Below are 19,258 nucleotides of genomic sequence, written 5' to 3'. Positions count from 1 at the left end.
TTCTCCTTAATTTAAATTATTGAGAATTTTAACAGATTTATTTTAATTGTCATTGATTATTATTGCTAAGAAAAAAAAAGTTTTATTTCAATTAAAAAAATACAAGAATAAAATAAGTATTTTCTAAAACAAATACATTTTTTTTTCCGGAATTTAAATCATTACTTTAACAAATATCTACTTTAATTTCCATAGAATTAATTTTTTTTTAAAAAAACTCACTTTTCCACCGAGAATAATGTCCTCTCGTGCAGAAAAACGAGCTGCATTTTTTGTAGTCAATTGAAGCAAGCGTAATGGAAGCTGCAAAATCCAGATTATATTCAAATCGGAAAGCTAAAACCATTTTCCATGCATAAGGAAAGCTGAGGCCATTACATTAGATAAGTATCTATAATAATACAATCTAAACGCAAACTCAAAAGCATTTATGAAGAATGAAAGAAAGCGAAAAGAACAGGCTTAATATGTCCACCATAACACAGAAACCAACCAAAAAGATAATGGCAAACCATGGAAACAAGACCATCTACCAAAATCCATCACTAGAATTATATGAATGCTAAATTGGTTTAACGATACCCCTTCAAAGGGTCAGCTGCATTCCCAGATCTTGCATCAGTCCATGCTTTTGCAATCGTTCGTTTCATGTCTTCATCCCCGTCATCATACATATTCTGCAATTTGTGTTTTACAAAGATAAGTATCCGAACTAATGTTGGCTGTTCCTTTCGGTAGTCACAAGTAGTCTATTCTAGAATTATGTTGTACGTAGATAACTAACCTTCATTAAGTCCATAATTCCAGCCATAGGATCTCGTTTCTCATCCAGATTTGGTTTTAGCTGCAAGGTAACGTGAAAAAATTACAACTTTCATCAGAAAAAGCATTCAAACAAACCATTATTCTACACAAAAGTCATTACCTTATCGTCCTTGAAATGTATGTCTAACCAGTTCCCCTTTGAAGCTTTAAACAATGTGATGATCACTCTTTTAGGCTTAACCACCACTAAGCATTTCTCTGGTACAATCTCCTTGTTCAGTTTTGGTATAGCACATCGATAGTTCTTTCCTTGGACATCATGGAATTTAACATCAAATGACATTGCCTGGAACTCCGACTCAATCTTTTCTCTCCCGACACCCTCTAGAGAGACATATATCTGTATAAGAAGAAAAGAGAGAAGCAAAATCAAAGCAGAGCACCAGCATTAGAAAGAAACTTAAAAAAGCCAAAAATCCATAACAGACTTTGAGCTCGCTACATCCTTCTTGTAAGATTTTGTTCAGGAAACGAGTCTGTTACCTTGACTTTATCATTGTCCTGATCCCAACTGAACGATCCAAGCGTAACATAATTAATTGCAAGGGATGAAGGCAGCTTAACCCCAGATGAGATAGGAGTTTGAATAGGAGTAGAAGTTGCATGTGGATCAGAAACATGTTCCTTTGATAACTGTGTATGAGAAGTAAGAAGAAGATTAGTGGCTAAAAGAAGAAGGGACTACCCTGAAAAACCTCACCAACCTAGGCCGGTATTGAATAACCGATCACCAAAGATGAACCAACCCCAACTTGAAAAAATATAAAAGTTTGCAAAACCAAGTACTATTTCTTTTCAATTAATCAAAATTTAGGGGGGGAAAAGGACTCGTAGGTCACTAATCAATCCACCAGGAATTATGAAATTCCAAGATTAAGATGCACCCCATCATCGGAAAAAAAAAAAAAAAAAAAACACCTTGATTCAACTAAATCTAAATGTATGGCTACCTAATTGAACAAGGTTCAAACGATTATCATCCTTTCAAGTTGATTACATTTATGTTTAATGTCAATGCGCCTGTGGCTCAATTGGTTCTAGCGTTTGCTTACAAACAAGATGTAACGAGTAAGAGCCTCTCTCCTTTGTTTCAGAAACAAGAAAATAAAAAGAATCCGCACAAAGACACACTTGGGCAATACAAGTAGAGAAGGAACCATGACTAACAGTTTCCTTAAACCAGAAGCACTAACATTTGCAGGACAGTTTTGAGTTATTAACACTACTTTATATACCGTGTTAAGAGAGGATTCCTCTCCTCGGACTGTAATCATTCTATCTACAACATTTCTTTTCTTTCATTTCATTATGACCCTAAATGAAAACAACTTATCAGAATCGATAAACATATAAATAAAAACCACTAAAACAAGAACATCAAATACCAAGTTATTGTTAATTGCTCTTGTCATCGTCTTTTAGTAAATTAATATTTTTAAAAAAAAATAAATAAAAAATATTACCTTCTCCAAGTGGCTAATCTCAGAGGAGATGAGAGAAATGACACGAGGTCTTTTCGCGATGCTCCCTAACTGCCTCAACTCTTGTAAATCCAACGCCAAATCTTCGGCCATATTTTTTTCTTTTTTCGTGGTTTTTGCACTGGAAAGATCACAAGTATTGCTTCCTGACACCGTTTATTCTTTATTCTCGTATTTTTATATGTGGAACTGGAAGGCAAGTGAAGAGACAACAAAACCCTATGGAAAGTGCTAGAACCTCAAAGTAGTGTAAATTTGGGCTTCCATTTCTCTTTTTCTTGAAGTAGGGCTTTTCGGTGGAGAAGGTTCTAGGACCATGTAGAAATTTTGAGCTAGGTTTTCTTTGATGGGCTACCTAGCCATTTTGGGCTCCGAGAATGTTGTTTGTTGGATGGTCGACCCGTCATCTTGATTGAAAATTACTTGGATGTATTGCATCGTTGCTTAGATAAAAATAATGCCAGTATGGATTAAATCTATTTACAGTTTTCAAGAGTATTTTTTATTTAAAAATATAATAAAATAATTTTCTTATTTTTAATATTAGTATTTTAAAATTATATAAAAAAAAAATTAGTAATTTTTCAAGAGTATTTTTTATTTAAAAATATAATAAAATAATTTTCTTATTTTTAATATTAGTATTTTAAAATTATATAAAAAACCAATTAGTAATTTTATATTCTTTCAAGTAAAATATATTTTTAGAACACACTTAAAAATTATTGAATGATAAATTTAAGTATTTGTGTTTGCACGGAATGTTAAATGGAAGGAATTTAATATTTATTGGATATCGCATTCTCTTAAAACTAGAGGATGTGATTCCCTTTTAAAATAAGAAAATAAGGCATTGTAAAGTAGTATTTTTTTTAATGGCAGTGACTTCTATTAAAACTAAATTATTTTTCAATATTTAACATTGTCATAAAAACTTAAATTAAAAAATATTTTCAGTTGTTAACTATACCATAAAAAATAAGATGAAAAATTATTTATCAATGTTTAGTTTTTTTTTTCAAGTTTATTTAACATACATAGAATATTAAATGTAATTATTTGACCATATACAATAAAAGAAAGAAATATAAAAAGTGTAATAGTGGAAAAAAAAATTTATTATATCATATATTTATATATAATTTATTTTATAAAATGTAACTAGACATATAATATAAATATTAGACATATAATCATTTTTTATTGTTTGGAGTGAAAATAAATTTCTTTTCTTTGATATCGTAGTTTTACACATAATTTGTATGATTTAAAATATATGATTATTGTATAATATAATATGTTTTGTATTATGTATTTTCTAGCAATATTATCTAAATTAAAGCATTATATGCACTGATATATGAAATTAATATACCTTTATATTTTATATTAATATATCATAATATATTATTTCCTATATTAATATATTTGTAATTTATATTATTTAATAATATTATATTTTGAAGTATTATATATATAAGAATTATAAGGTATTGTACCACTTTAGTTTTTTAGGTTCTTATGTAAAGTGTTTTTCAATCTTTTAAATTGAAAAATATTTTTCTCCATCTAAAGCTTATATTTTTCTTTAATCGAAAACTGAATTTTGTTTTTGTTTATTAGTTTTCCACATTATAACCAAACATGTGAAAGTTAAGAAACTATTTTCTAAGAAAATACTTTCTAACAAACAAATAAGGCCTAAAAAGAATTTAACATTCTTTAGCAATTGAAAATGTTGGGTTTTTTTTCTTAACTTAGTTGCCTGTATTATTTATTTTATGTTGACTAATTATTGATAACTCAGATAATCTTCCAATCAATATGCTACCAATTAATCCTTTATACCTTCAAAGAAGAACAAATTACTCAACAAGAAATTAATCCCGAGAAGAGGCAAGTAGCAATCTTGCAAGATCAAGCAAAGTGTGAGGATATAAGACGTCAAACCCAAGAAAAGGTGATTTACTCCAAGTTACACCATCAAGAAAAATGATAGGTCGGGGGAGGAGGAATTACATAAATTAAAGTGCGGGAAAACAAAGAAAGCAATTAAATAAATTGTGGAAAGATAAACAGTACTGGAACTGGTAAAAAGATAGTTGAAATTGTATATATAGGGTTAGTCATCTTTCATAGTAATTGGATGACTTATTTATAATAGTACAATATTTAAGTTTTATCTAAATATCTCATTCTAATCCTATATAGATAAAGAGATTACGTTATAAATCATAATACAAGTTGAACTCTATCTTATTGATAAACATGTAAGTCCTAACTAATATTCAATTTTGATCAATTTAATGTATCAGGGACTCTCAATTTGAGTAGGACTAAACCATCCAATTACTTTTATCCACTCAAGCTTTTATGGTCAGTTGTTTTCCTTGGTCGATCATGACTCTTAAACATCTAGTTTACTTCTTCTTAGTTTCTTTAGTCGATTATAACTTTTTTAGCTTGATTAATTTCACTATTCATTATAAAATTCAGCATTTCCTTCCTTGTAAGATAGTAAACAACAAGTGTTTTTATTTGGTTGGCACATGAATGTATAATTCATATATAAACCATGTCCCTCATATATCTTTATTTCTAGACTGAATAAAGGATTATTTTTCATCCTATTAGTACTGAAATCCATTGATCCAATCTACTAAATATGACGTGACAAGTAATATTGATCACCCAAAACTGTTGACTATACTTTTAAGTGTATTGGACATGTCAACTAATTATACCATTTCAAACAAAACATGCTCTTTATTTTCGCGAATAACTTTCTTAATTATTTGAACTTAAATAAACAAGTTAATTTTTTTTTTATTGTTGTTGAGAATCAATAGCAAAAAAAATTAGTCATAAATCAATAATAGCCTAGCATTCAAGCCTAAAATACAAACATTATAATTCCTAAGTAATCTCACACTTATGATCTACAAGTCAATCCTTTAGTATTTCTAGAAACCTGGAGAATGTATTGAAAGATCATGAAATAATGTACGAATGGTCCTGCAAATAGGCTTTGATATGTACTCTCAAATTCTTCTATGGATCATGAATACTTGTTTTTATTGAAATCTCTGCTTGTATTTAGCAACAATTTTATCTTCAATGTTTTATGTCTTTGTTTTTTTTTTTTTATCATAGAATATGTACTTTTTTCTCATCATTACACCTTTTTGGTATATCAATAACAACTAAATGATCATAAATCTTTATATGGATGATGTTATGATTATTGAAGGCCTCTTGTTGAGCCAAGTAATTTGGATCTTTATTATTTAAAATAAAATTAAAAAAACTTTTAGTAAGGTTATGGCCATTGTATGGTATAAAGTTAAGGTAGAGTGTTCACATATATATTCATTAGCTAACTAGTTCATAATAAGCAACAATCTCCTATTAATTGTATAGATATTGCTCCTAAATCTTGAAGTATTTTTAGGCCTATAATAAGGGCTTCATATTTAGCTTGATTGTTTATGCAAGAGAAATCAAGTCAAAATGATAAGGTCACATTATAATCTTTTGTGATTGTTTGTCAAATCATCATCCTTATCACATTAACTTTGATGTCATTCCTTATTAGAAGGTTATTTAAGCCTAAATGGCTTGACCTTTCATCGCATGTCAAATTGTTTAGCTTTCCCTCCTCAAGTTTTCTCCTCTAAATAGAACACTATGGTAAGTAAGGAACTTATATACTTCATATAGAGGTTTTTCATGGCTCTCTTATACTAATTAATTGGTCTTACCATAATCGATAAACATTTTACATGTAACAATGTTAGTGACTAATACCAACATCTGTCATAGTTGACCAAGACTAGTCTTTTGTATTCCATTTTGACTAATAAGTGCTTCTAATTTAGTAGCAACAACTACAATTGTTACATGAAGAAAAGGGTTTGAGTGTCCTTTATTTTCATCAGTCACTTTAAATTTCATGATTGATATCAGTTGCTACTAATCTTCTTTAAACTCCTTATAAGAGTTTGAATTGGCTATTATGACCTTATTTAAATAGTCAACTAGTCATCTTCCCTTTACTTTTTGATCGACAATATAAGAATGTTGAAATTACATTGATGAGAGGTAACCTATAGGGCGCTGATCTTTCCAATTCTAGGTTGAGCTAGCCATAAATAAGGTGGTTGGGTCATGTGATTGACCTAAAATTTCCTATATATTTATGAGGTAGGTGGTACCTCATGAATGATTGTGCTCAAATTAGGTTGAGCTTGTTATGATACATTCTATATAGGCACGTGATATTTAAGGTGAGGTTGAATACTTGCAAACACTTCTATTAAAGTGCTCATTATTGTAGTATATCCCAGGAATTCTCTCCAAGAGTATGAGGTAAAAGGTTGTGTTCAAAAAATACACACTAATGTACCTACCAGCAGTTGATAGAGGCAATCATGTTAGAAAAGAAAAAGGGCATGACTAGTGGTTAATGAAACAAATAATTAATCTGATCCCATTAGACATACCAATATGTTGGCAGTAAAGTGTTTAGTTGGATGATTAATGTAAATCTTATCCTACCGGACATGCTAATAAGTTGATCACTCAAATAATCTTCTAATGCCCTAGGTATTTATTTCTACCTTTTAAGAAACATAAACTAATCAATTAGAACTTAATCCTAAGAGAAGATAAGAAGCAACCTCACAAAATCAAGTGGGGTTTGAGGATCTAAAACCTTGAACCCTAGAAAAGGTGCTTCTAGTTACATCACACAAGAAAAATGACAAGTTTATGAAAAAAGAGATAGTAGAATAACATGAACTAAACTATAGAAAATTAAATAAAGTTAGTAAATAAATTGAAAAGGAAAAGATAAATTGCATTGAAAATAGTAAAAAAGATAATTGAAATTGCATATATAGGGCTAACTTTGTTTCCTAGTAGCTGGTATGACCTATTTATATTGTTATAGGATTAGAGTTCATGTAAATACTTAAATCTAATCATATAGAAACTTATTCATATTAGATAAAGAAATTATATGATAAATCCTAATACTAGTTAAGCTCTATCTCATCTTCTTGTTGATAACCACGTGAGTCCTAACTAATTAACAATATTAATCAAATTTTTATATTGATAATTCTCACTTTGAATAGGACTAAACCTTTGGATTGATTATGTGAACTCTTACTACTATAGTCAATCATATTTTCTTAGTTAATTGTGACTCTTGATCGATCATGACCCCTAGTTGATTTTGTTGTTCACGATTGATTTTAGTGTTCCTTTTCCTATTTTGTTATGAACAAATATTTTTTTTTATTTGGACGACATGTGTATGTTTATTTTTTGTATAAACAATGCTCTTCATATTCTTTTATTTCTAGACTAAATAAAGGAATATATTTTCCTATCATAATAATATTGAAATCGATTAAACAAATATATGGTTAATGAACGTTGTTATCTAAAAATATCGACCATATATGATATGTTAGCTAATCAATATTTCAAATGAGGCATGCTTTGGATTTTCTTGAACTTTCTACAATATAGATTTCTTAACTATTTGTACTCAATAAACAACTCATTTTTTGATGTTATTAGAATCTACAACAAAAAAAGGTTATAAATTAATAATAGCCTACTTATCATGCTCAAAATACAAACATAACATATTTAGAGTGACTTCACGCCTATGATCTCAAGTCAGTACCTTATTTTTCTTATATAAAAATCAAGAGAATGTCTTATTAGATCTTGAAACTATTTGTGAAGGGTTTTATAAACATTCTTTGACTTCTTCTCTTCAATTTTTATATGGATCAAGAAAACTTATTATATCGAAATCCTTTATTTGTACTTATCAGAAAATTTCAACAACAATTCATTGTTTCGTGTGTTTTCAACCATTTTGACCATATAGTTTGTACTTCTTTGTTCAGCATTACACCTTTGTTACAAATCAATTATAGTTGATTGGTCAATAATCCTTCCAAGGATAATGTTAAGATGATTAAATGTCATTTTATATCATGTTCTTATTTAGCCAAGTAATTGACTTATGATTCTCAAACCAAAAAAACAAAAATTAAACTAAAAAACCTTTTGATAAGCTTGTGATCACTGCATAATCAATATTTAGCTTGCTTGCATATTTTGCCAACACCTTTTCTTATTTAGGTAGTGGTTGACCTTGTTTTAGGTCTAGAAAATGCTGGGGAATGTTTTCTTTTAAACGGTCATATAATTAATACATTGTTCATGTACTAAGATATTTTGGAGACTAAAATAAATTACTGATTAAACAAGGACTTAATAACAAATATTTTTTTTTATTAATCAAACCCAAGCCTAAACTCTTGCCCACAAGTCCACTGTCCAATCTAACAAGTTAATATTTCATATTAAAGTACTCATCCAACATGGTTTTAGCCTAGTGGACCTCACATATAATTTGATCTTAAAAGGTCTACTACATATTTTATAAATCAAATCCAACAATGTAATTGTTGTTTAGAGTGCTTTTTTTGTATGAGAGAAGCTCTAGTATAAAATTATCATTTTCGACTTTATTTTCTTTATCATTTTTCATTTTCCATGTTGTTCTCAATCTTTAAGTTTAATTTGTATAATCATACATAATGCATGTATTAAGTTTAATGTTTTGTAAAAAAATAATGAATACATAATAAATTATTTTTTATTAATTAATATATAAATTATTTTTTTATGGATTAAATAATATATTAATTAATAAATAAAATATCATGATTGCAAGAATATTAATTTGTAAGAATATATCTTTTATTATTGCATTTAATTTGCTCTATTCAATATAATTGCTTACAAGAAACAATTTAAAGGTTGTAATGCTAAACACTGTACACGGCAGTAAACAAAGATACCGAGGTGTCTATTTCGAGTGCAATCAAGGTGCATGTTTCCGTTTTAAATACATAAACTAGTTGATGGCCTCCATATTATGGGGTCTGTTTTGATAATATGAACGTTGAATTATTTATAAATTCAAAATGTTAAATGTAAATTGATATATATATATATATATATATTAAAAAAGTTATTTTGTTCATGTTTCTAAATAATTATTGCTAAATTTTCTTTTTTATATATTGAAATATGCAATTTTTTTAAAAAAATACACATGACTTTACATCTTTGAATATTGAAATATTTTTTTATATATATGACAATCAACGGTTGATTTTATATATTAATTTTGTCAATATTAAATATTTATTTTATTATCACAAATTAAGGAAAAAAATATATAAGTAGTTCAGGAGTAGCAAGCTACTAAAATATTTGATTTTGTTATTTATATATATACTTATAGAAATAAATATTTAGCTAACACTATTTGTCATCATCATAAGCACTTGTAACATCAATAGATTAACATCTAACCAAAATTAAATCCATCATTGCTATACCAAAAACATCATCTTATTATTAACTACTTATTTTCACTTTTTTACTAATGAAAAAATTAATTGAAAAAACTTACAAATTTTTCAACAACTTAAGGAACATTGAAACTGGTTGGCCTGGTTTTTAATACCTTTTCGAAGCTTTTTTATTTATATCATAGTTATCAAACCCATCCCAGAAATTGACATGGCTAAAGGGCCGAATCCCGGGTTTTATGGGTCAACCTAGAAAAATTAAAAAAATATTTAAATTTTTAATATTTAATATGAAAAAATTAAGAAAAAATCTATATGAATATAGCTATACATGTTGTAAATAATGAAGTTTAAAAGAATATTTTAAAAAGATTTTTATCTCACATTGAAAAAATACTATGTTATCATTTCAAGTTAACGTATTTAAACCAAAAAGTTCTTTATCCCACATTGAAAAAACATAACTTTTTTCTTGTGAACATAGAGTATATATACTAAAGGATTTCAAATTCCACATTGAAAAAACCTAATTTTTTCTTGTGAACATAAAGTATATATACTAAAGGGCTTCAAATCCCACATTGAAAAGATACTATGTTATTCTTTTAAGTTGAAGTATTTAAATCAAAAAGTTTTTTATCCCACGTTGAAAAAACATAACTTTTTTTCTTGTGAACATAGAGTATATATACGAAAGAGTTTTAAATCCCACATTTAAAAAATAACTTTTTTCTTGGGAACAAGAATATATATACTAAAAGGTTTCAAATTCCACATTGAAAAAACATAATTTTTTTCTTGTGAATATATAGTATATATATGAAAGGGCTTGAAATTTCACATTGAAAAAATAACTTTTTTCTTAGGAACTTAGAGAATGTACTACTTTAAAACGTATAACATATCCTTAATTTTGTTTTTAAAAATAATTAATAACAAATATATTATGAAAAAAAATATTTCAGTCAAAGTTGTTGGTTAGAAAAAATCTATTACTTTGTATCTGCTAAGATTATATAAAGTCAATGTTTTCAACGTAATATAGAAATAAAATAGTATATTAGCCCGCACCCCACAACAAGTCAATATCATTTTTTTTAAATATAAAAAAATTAAAAGTATAGAGAATGTTTTAAGCGTCATGGGTCTGACAGTCTTACCACACCCAAGCGCCTTGGGTCTGGTAATGTAACAACCCAGCTTTTTTAAAGCCAAAGATCGGTGGAATTGTTTTTTGGTAGGTTCCTATTGAAAATTTAGTAGAGTTTCCTTTGCATTTATTCTTACCAAGTTGGTAAGTTATCGACATCCTAATTAAAGTCTCATACAACTCACATTAGCAACTTAATCTCAAGAATTCACATCAATAATAATTGTTATTTATCTCATCATCTCCGCATCATAAACAAGTATAAAATGATTCATCATGAAGTAGAAAAATAACAATAAGTAAAATAAAGAAGACTTGACATGTAATAATAACATGAAATTTACTACTACTTATATTATGATCCTCCAAACAAGAGTCTAAGTTATACTAGTTACAAAAAATAACATTACGCAATACTGCAAGATTTTACGTTATAATTACATGCCAAAAGAGGAAGTCAATACATGCACAAAAGTCTCCCTAATATCTATAGGTCACATAGATAGAGTGATGAACCTACCGGGTATGAGAAGTTCCTGCAGTTAATGAAGTAATACAGTAAAATTTATTATACTAAGATATTCGTGAATATTCCAATAAAAAGATTCTTTCTATGATAATAAATTTTAGCGTAGTTCATCATTCTTTTTTTAGTTAGATTTTCATGATTCGTTTTGTTCTATGATCATGCTAACATGATGAAATTCAAGATTTGATAACTTTCAACAAAAACTCAAATTTAAACAAGTCATCCCCATTCTTTTCTTTGTAATAATCTTGGCCGAAACTTAAGGAATAATAATTCTACTTCATTGTCTTCTATTTTGGTACACGTTTTTACTCTAGGCAATCCTCTTATGTTCAATTTAAGCAACCTTATGTATCTCATTCATAAACATCAAATAGGAACATTAAAATCAGCAACAATTTAAATATTGTGCTAAACATTAAAATCATCAATTTATCTAAATAATGTAACTAATTAAACATTGATTATTTGCACATTTGTATTGAAGATAATCTTTCTTCACTCTTTTCTTCATTTGGCTGAACCCAATGGGCTATCTCCCACCCCAATATCTTCTTCAATCTTGAATAATAATGTCATTTTATTAAACAATTTGTCTTCTAAGTGTAGAATTTATGAGTTTTTCGTCTTTTTCCTTAATTTTTGCTTAAGAACCCTGATAGATAAACTTTGAAAATTAAGGGTTATACTTAAAATTTCAGTTAGGAAGTGCTTAGAATACTTTAGTTTATGCTTTTTGGTCTCCAAAATCCTTCTTCTCGTCCTCTTCTTCTCCTCTTTCCTTCTTCTTCACGTTTTCTTCTATTTATTCAATCAATGTTCTTTTTCTTCTCTTGGTAACACCTTAGTTACTCATTGTGTAAACCCCCGGTTATAATTTTCTGGGTTATTAAAATATGAGAAATTTAACCAATAGTAAAATGGGTTAAATTAAATTAAAGAAACCTAAATCAAGATAAAAATAGTGAAATTAATGAAATGAAAAGTGAATATAGTACTAAATTGTTGAAAAGAAAACATTTGTGGGGATAAAATGAATACGTAAGACCAAGAGAGGTCAATATTCAAATAACAGAAGGTTAGGAGTTTATGTACAAATGATAAAAAAAAAAGAGGTGGGGATAAATGTGCAATTAACAAGATGATAACACTATAAATATCATTCTATTTTTCTCTTGGAGTGACTTGCAAGAGCAAGAGAGAGTTTAGAGAGAGGCTAGAGAGAGGACATATTGATGGCAGAAAATCTGATAGTTATAACTCCACCTTCCACCGTTGGATTAGAACGATATTTCGATATGTTGTTATCCTCCATGTCTTGTACAGTTTCACTGGGGGGATCTTCTATATCAGTCCCTGTTTGAGAGATATCGCGAAAGGAAAATTTCTAGGAAAATACACTTCTGGACAGTCTTCGTCACCGAATAGTTTCTCCTCCAGCCACCGTTGGATCGGGCTATAATTTGGATATGTTGTTCTTCTTGATGCTGTCTAGATTCTGAACGGTGGAAAGCAGAAACAAACACTCTGTATAGAAGTTGTGCATCTCGCACAGTAGGTCTGCAAGTTTAAGGTCAGTTCGGATAAACCCATATTTCTGGAAATTTCACCATTTGATGAAGTTGATATTTGGATATGTTATACTCATAATAATGCATTATAACTTGACCATATGGATTGTTTGGAATATTATTCGTTTGTTATTTATGGTTGATTGAAACTGTTGTCAAAATTGGTTTTGTGTGAATTTAATGAAATTAGCATGAAAAGAGTTAAGGAACTCTTGATTCCTTAAGGCCATGCTTTCGGTCAATTATGCATCAAAGAGGGAAGATTGAAATAAATAAGATAAATTGGCTCTTAAAAATATATTTTTGACACTCTTAAACAGTATGTAATATGGCTAGGGGTTGAGATAGAAGAGAAAAAGTTAAATTGTGTGTAAATGGAAAGATTGATGAATTTGGACAGATTCGTCTCCTGAATTTTAGAGAGAATTTGAATAGGAGAATGAGGGAATTAAGATCAAGTTTCTTCATAGTAATTATAGTCTTGGATGTTAGCTAACTAAGGAAGTTGGTCTTGCTCAATTTGGAGCTGTAGAACTCCAGTTATGGGTCACCAACCGAGATTGAGTCATGACTGACTCTGTAAGACAGTAGGACTGATTAGTTGATGAGCAATTTTGACTGTCTTAGAGGCAGAACCGGATTCTCCTTCCTTCAGAGAACTTATAGCCTCGTGTCTTAGCTTTCGAATGAGACCAATCTCGCTTGAAGTGGAGTTCTATAACTCTAGATATAGTTACAAATCTGAAGAGAGGTCCGACAGTAACAGTTCGATATCAAGACAGTAACAGTTGGACAGTAACAGTCCAATATTTGTTGATGAGCAATTTTGACTGTTTTAGAGGTAGAACTGGGTTCTTCTTCCTTTAGAAAACTTGTAGCCTCGTGTCTTAGCTTTCCAACGAGACCAATCTTGCTTGAAATAGAGTTCTATAACTCTAGATATAGTTAAAAATCTGAGGAGAGGTCGGACAGTAACAGTTAGATATCAAGACAATAACAGTCCAATGTTTGTTGATGAGCAATTTTGATTGTCTTAGAGGCAGAACTAGGTTCTCCTTCCTTCAAAGAACTTGTAGCCTCGTGTCTTAGCTTTCAAACGAACCAATCTCGCTTGAAATGAAGTTCTATAACTCTAGATATAGTTAAAAATCTGAGGAGAGGTCGGACAGTAACAGTTCGATATCAAGATAGTAACAGTTGGACAGTAACAGTCCAATGTTTATTGATGAACAATTTTGACTGTCTTAGAGGCAGAACTGGGTTCTCCTTCCTTCAGAGAACTTGTAGCCTCATGTCTTAGCTTTCCAACGAGACCAATCTAGCTTGAAATGGAGTTCTATAACTTTAGATATAGTTAAAAATATGAGGAGAGATCAGACAGTAACAATCCAATGTCTAGACAATAACAATTCAAATATAAAGAAAGGAATGATAACTATGGTTGTTGGATAAAGGATGACAACATTAATGGGTGTAATGAGAAAAACGTAAAATATAAAGAAAGAAAAGATTGAAAGAAAGATCTATTAGCTGTTGATATGATTATTATAAAACATATCATTGAATGAGAAAAATTTATGAGATGAGCTTGTGACTGCATGAGGGACCACCGGTGTGGTGCAACAGCTGCAACAGGGGAGCAGGAGTAGAGCTTCTACTGCAGGTAGGTGACTTTCACCTTCCTTTTAATAACGTTGAATAATAAAATACTTTATCATGGATGTTACTGTATTGTGTTAATTCAAATATCAAATTGCCAAATGCTTAAATGTTGACAAATGATTGATTAGCTTCGGCTAATGGCATCTGAAGGGATGACCTTGAATAATGAAATACCTTATCATGAATGTTACCATATTGTGTTAATTCAGATATCAGATTGCCAAATGCTTAAATGTTGACAAATGGTTGATTAGCTTCGGCTAATGGTATCTGAGGGGATGACCCTGAATAATGAAATACTTTATCATGAATGTTACCGTATTATGTTAATTCAGATATCAGATTACCAAATGCTTAAATGTTGACAAATGGTTGATTAGCTTCGATTCATGGCATCTGAAGGGATGACCAGGACAAACGATTAATTAGCTTTGGCTAATGGCATTCGAATGGATTACTGGGACAAATGATTGATTAGCTTCGGCTAATGGCATCTGAAGAGATGACCGGGACAAACGATTGATTAGCTTCGGCTAATGGCATTCGAATGGATGACCGGGACAAATGAATGATTAGCTTTGGCTGATGGCATCCGAATGGACAACCGGGACAAACGATTGATTAGTTTTGACTGATGGCATTCAAAGTGGATGGCCGGGGTGAGTGAACGGTTAACCTTGACAGATGATGCCTTAAGAGGATGGTCGGATTTAAGATTATGGTTGATTGCAAGAATTGGTGCATCTATATGTACTACAAGTTGTTTATACCAGAAACATGAAGGAACTACAAATGTCACGCTTCAAATATGAGATAATGTTAATGCTTCATTAAACTGCCAGACCATTTCTTATCATTATTATTATTAAGTAATTGCATTCTTGTAAATGTTTTGTATTGCAGCAGGGACGTCACACCAATAAGGTGCCTAGGAAACCCAATACACGGGAACCTACTCTTGCAAGGAATCATGTAGTTGCATTCTAAATCATGATGTATTTTGTATGAATCAATGTACTGAATTGTATAACTATTATTAGATCCTTTTTGTTTAAATTCGTGATGACTATTTGTAGGATATAATACAAACTCATGTTTATGCATGTATATTCTTAATGTGAACTTATAATCATGCAATCATAATATTATGTGTTTATGTAAGATTCATTTTTAAATGAAATGTTGATTGTTGTTGATGTATGGATTGTATCTTGATGATGTGAGGGAACATGTTCGCCAATTACCGACACGATGAGTGTCAAGTACTAAAAAAAAATCATTGTTGTTTTGGGATTGAAAAGCCGGGTTGTTACACCTTGCATGTTTCTAACTCTCATCTCTCTTTGTTTTTCACACTTTAGGAAGGGTAAATGGTGGCATGTAAGGTTGGTTGGTGATTATCTAGAGGAATGAAAGAGATGGGGGAATGTTTTCCCTTTCCAACTGTTGGCCTCCCTTAAGAGAGGGAGGCTTCTATTTTTTATTATTTAGGTCCTTTAATATTTTAAATTCATGCTATGAAATCCCTTCTCATTCAATTCTTTCAATTTAGCCCTTGGTTAATTTCTTACTCTTTATTTTAACTAAACTAACCTATCTCTCTTTTCTCTTGTTCTCTAATTGTCTTACTTCTTCTTGTTTTTTTTTAAAGTATTTTTTACTGGGGTTTTACATGCAGCCTTACCAGACTCAATCTACTTGGGTCTAGCAACCATTCCAGACCTAGAGCCTTGAGTCCGACAGCCATGCCTAAAGGCGTTTAGGCTTGGCATGACTGTCAGACCTACGTAGGCAAACATGCCAGACCCACGTTACTTGGGTCTGACACTCTGGCACCCAAGTAATTTGGATCTTGCTTGTTTGTCAAAACCAAGTAAATGTGGGTCCATCACAGATTTTGAAATTTAAAAATAAAAAAATATCAAAAAACCAAAATGTCCCCATGATTATAGAAAATTACACAAAAAACAGTGTGAAAGAACAAAAATACCCCTATACACAAAGCTTTTTTTTTTGTCGTTTCCAAGGCTAAAGATGTATTTTAACTATTTAACAGTTTGTGAAAAGTAAAAAAACCCCTAGTCAACAGGGCTTAATTTTGTTAACCTTGGGGGTAAAATATAATTTTTACTGTGCAAATAATTATGAAAAGATTACCATACCCCCGTTCAAATGTTTAATGACTAATGAGCCTATGAAAAATACTGAAATACCCCCATAATAAGGGCTTCAATTTTTTCAACCAAAGGGTAAGATGATAATTCAACTTTTTTATGAAAATACAACATTAGCCCCATCCCAAGCCTTCAAAGCTTAGAAAATCTACTATGCAAGTCTACAATGGACTGTATCTTGGTCCACAGTACACTTCCACAGTACACTTGCTTGAGTTTGGCAACCCAAGGTGCTTGGGCCTAACGTAGTTGCCAGATTCAAGATGTTTTGGCTGACGTGGTTCCCAAACCCAAGGCGCTTGTGCCTAGCATGGTTGCTAGGCCTAGGCGTGGGTCTGACATATTTTTAGGCCTGGCTTGACATGGGTAAACCCGAGAAAATTAAAAAAAAAATATTTGAGATTTTAATATTTCATATGAAAAAATTGAGAAACAATCCATATGGATATAAGCTAAAAGACTATTTCAAAAGGGTTTGTTTATCTCACATTGAAAAAACACAACTTTTTTCTTGTGAATATAGAGTATATATATTAATGTGCTTCAAATCTCACATTGAAAAAATAAAACATTCTTCTAGTATTTATGTAGTGAACTTTGATATGGGTTAGAAACCAACTGAAAAAGATGAAAAAAAAAGAGGTCTCTGGTTAGGAGAAAAACATATTTAAAAAAAAAAAGATCTTTATCAGGTTCTGCTGGAAGTCACGAGTTGACCTGTTGTGCTAGGCCGAGTCTAATAACTATACTTAAACAGCAAAAAATAGGCTTGAGAGCGTTAATTATAACTTATTCCCTTCTCCTCTTGTTCAATAAAACTAGTTAATTAATTTTTAAAATTTCAAAATATAGATTTAGATTCGCTTTTGCAGTGTTATTTTTGAATATTTTTTAATTTTATTTTTGACTAAAAAAACTGGGCCTGACATCCATGTCAAACCCATGCGTCTTTTTTTGAATGCCAGACCCAAGTAGCTTAGTCCTGGCATGGATGCGAAACCCAAGATGTTTTTACTGGCATGATTCTAGACCCAAACACGAGTCTAGCATTGTTGCCAACACATCTATAAAATTCACTTAATTTTTTTTTATTAATCTCTAATTTTAATGAATAAATCATCTATAAAATTGCATAAATTAAGATAGTCAAAAGAACAATAAGTCTTTTACATATACAATATTTTATTTTCCTACAATATAATGTATCAACTCAAAAGTTCAAAAGTTTTCTTTTATGATCATATATTTCAAATTTTCATATATACTAATAGTGATAATGTAGAATAAACTCCCTTTGTAACAAATTTTGACAATTAGATCATGCAATAACATTTCAAATTTAAAAAGACGTGAACCCTTTAAAAAACCGTACAACACTTAGATGGAAACATAAAATTAATATTTTCATTCACAATGCATACAAAAAAAAATTATTTTTAAAGACTTGAAATAAATCATTTAGAAGTCAATAAATTTTTTCATTCTTTTCTCTTCGAATATAACAAATTTATAAAATAAGTTGCACACACAAAAAAGAGTTTGTAGTAAAGTTCTACTGCATATGAATGAAAAATTCTGTTTGAATGAGGCAGTGTTTGTTTTTGCAATTTAATCATACTTTTAAAAAATTTAAATTTTTTGACCTAGACACTTGGGTCTAGTAGACCCAGACGTGTGAGTCTGGTATGGTTGAAAGACCCAAGGGTGCGGGTGTAGACCCAAGTGACTTAGGTCTAGCAGCCATGCTAGACCCAAGGTATTTGGGTATGACAAATATGCTTGATTTAACAAATAATAAACAAAGAGGATGAGTGTGCACTTTAGTTGTTAGGAGATAGAAGAAAGAAAAAACACAAACAATCGATCATCAGTGGCAATCTAACCATTATCTGTTTACACGCACCACACCATGTTGAAAAGAGCACGATTGTGCATCTAGTGAGACGACAGATGACTAGATTTGACCACCGGGAATCATCATATATGCCTCCTTAATAGCACGAGCACCACCCTTTCACTGGGCAAGAAAAAAAAAGCCAAAGAAACGTCTTGGAAAAGATGAGAAATTAAAAGTGAAATTACCATTACAATTCACAATAAAAAATCTCTTGATCTTCAGTGATTTTTTCATACCATTTAGCTTGTGTTAAAATTTAGCTTGTGTTACAATAAAAATACACATACACATACATATATTGTTTTGTTTAGTTGACAGAAAAAAAATCATTAGCAATCCACGTAGCAATGGAAAGCTAATAAAACATTTTTATCCTTGTGACAAGGTATTTAACCGAAGTAATTATTATTTTAATTAGTTAGCGAGATTTAATATAGAATCCGAATCGACAAAGCCAAAATCTAAGAGACATTACCCTTAAAACTCTAAGATGCTTTTTTATGTGTGTGTATATATATATATATCATTTACGTTTTTTTTTTCATAATTTTTTATAGTAC

General features: G+C 30.1%; 1 protein-coding gene across 2 annotated transcripts; it reads right to left on the bottom strand.

The window, feature by feature from the left end:
• Positions 1-356: 356 nt before the first annotated feature.
• Positions 357-2,540, bottom strand: LOC18103249 (uncharacterized). 2 transcript variants are annotated; one of them, XM_006377550.3, is made up of 5 exons: positions 2,289-2,532; positions 1,309-1,458; positions 926-1,165; positions 785-844; positions 357-677 (listed from the first exon to the last, which is right to left on the bottom strand). In XM_006377550.3, exons 1-5 carry the CDS (start codon positions 2,397-2,399, stop codon positions 573-575), a joined length of 666 nt encoding a protein of 221 aa, XP_006377612.2. In that variant the 5' UTR covers positions 2,400-2,532; the 3' UTR covers positions 357-572. The 2 variants fall into 2 exon arrangements, with proteins under 2 accessions (XP_006377612.2, XP_024467554.2); XM_024611786.2 differs by lacking the exon at positions 1,309-1,458 and having other exon boundaries at positions 2,289-2,540.
• Between the last annotated feature and the right edge of the window lie 16,718 nt (positions 2,541-19,258).

This window comes from Populus trichocarpa, chromosome 11 (assembly GCF_000002775.5).
Source record: "Populus trichocarpa isolate Nisqually-1 chromosome 11, P.trichocarpa_v4.1, whole genome shotgun sequence".
Lineage (NCBI taxonomy): Eukaryota > Viridiplantae > Streptophyta > Magnoliopsida > Malpighiales > Salicaceae > Populus > Populus trichocarpa.
This window is presented reverse-complemented; position numbering and strand designations above follow the sequence as displayed.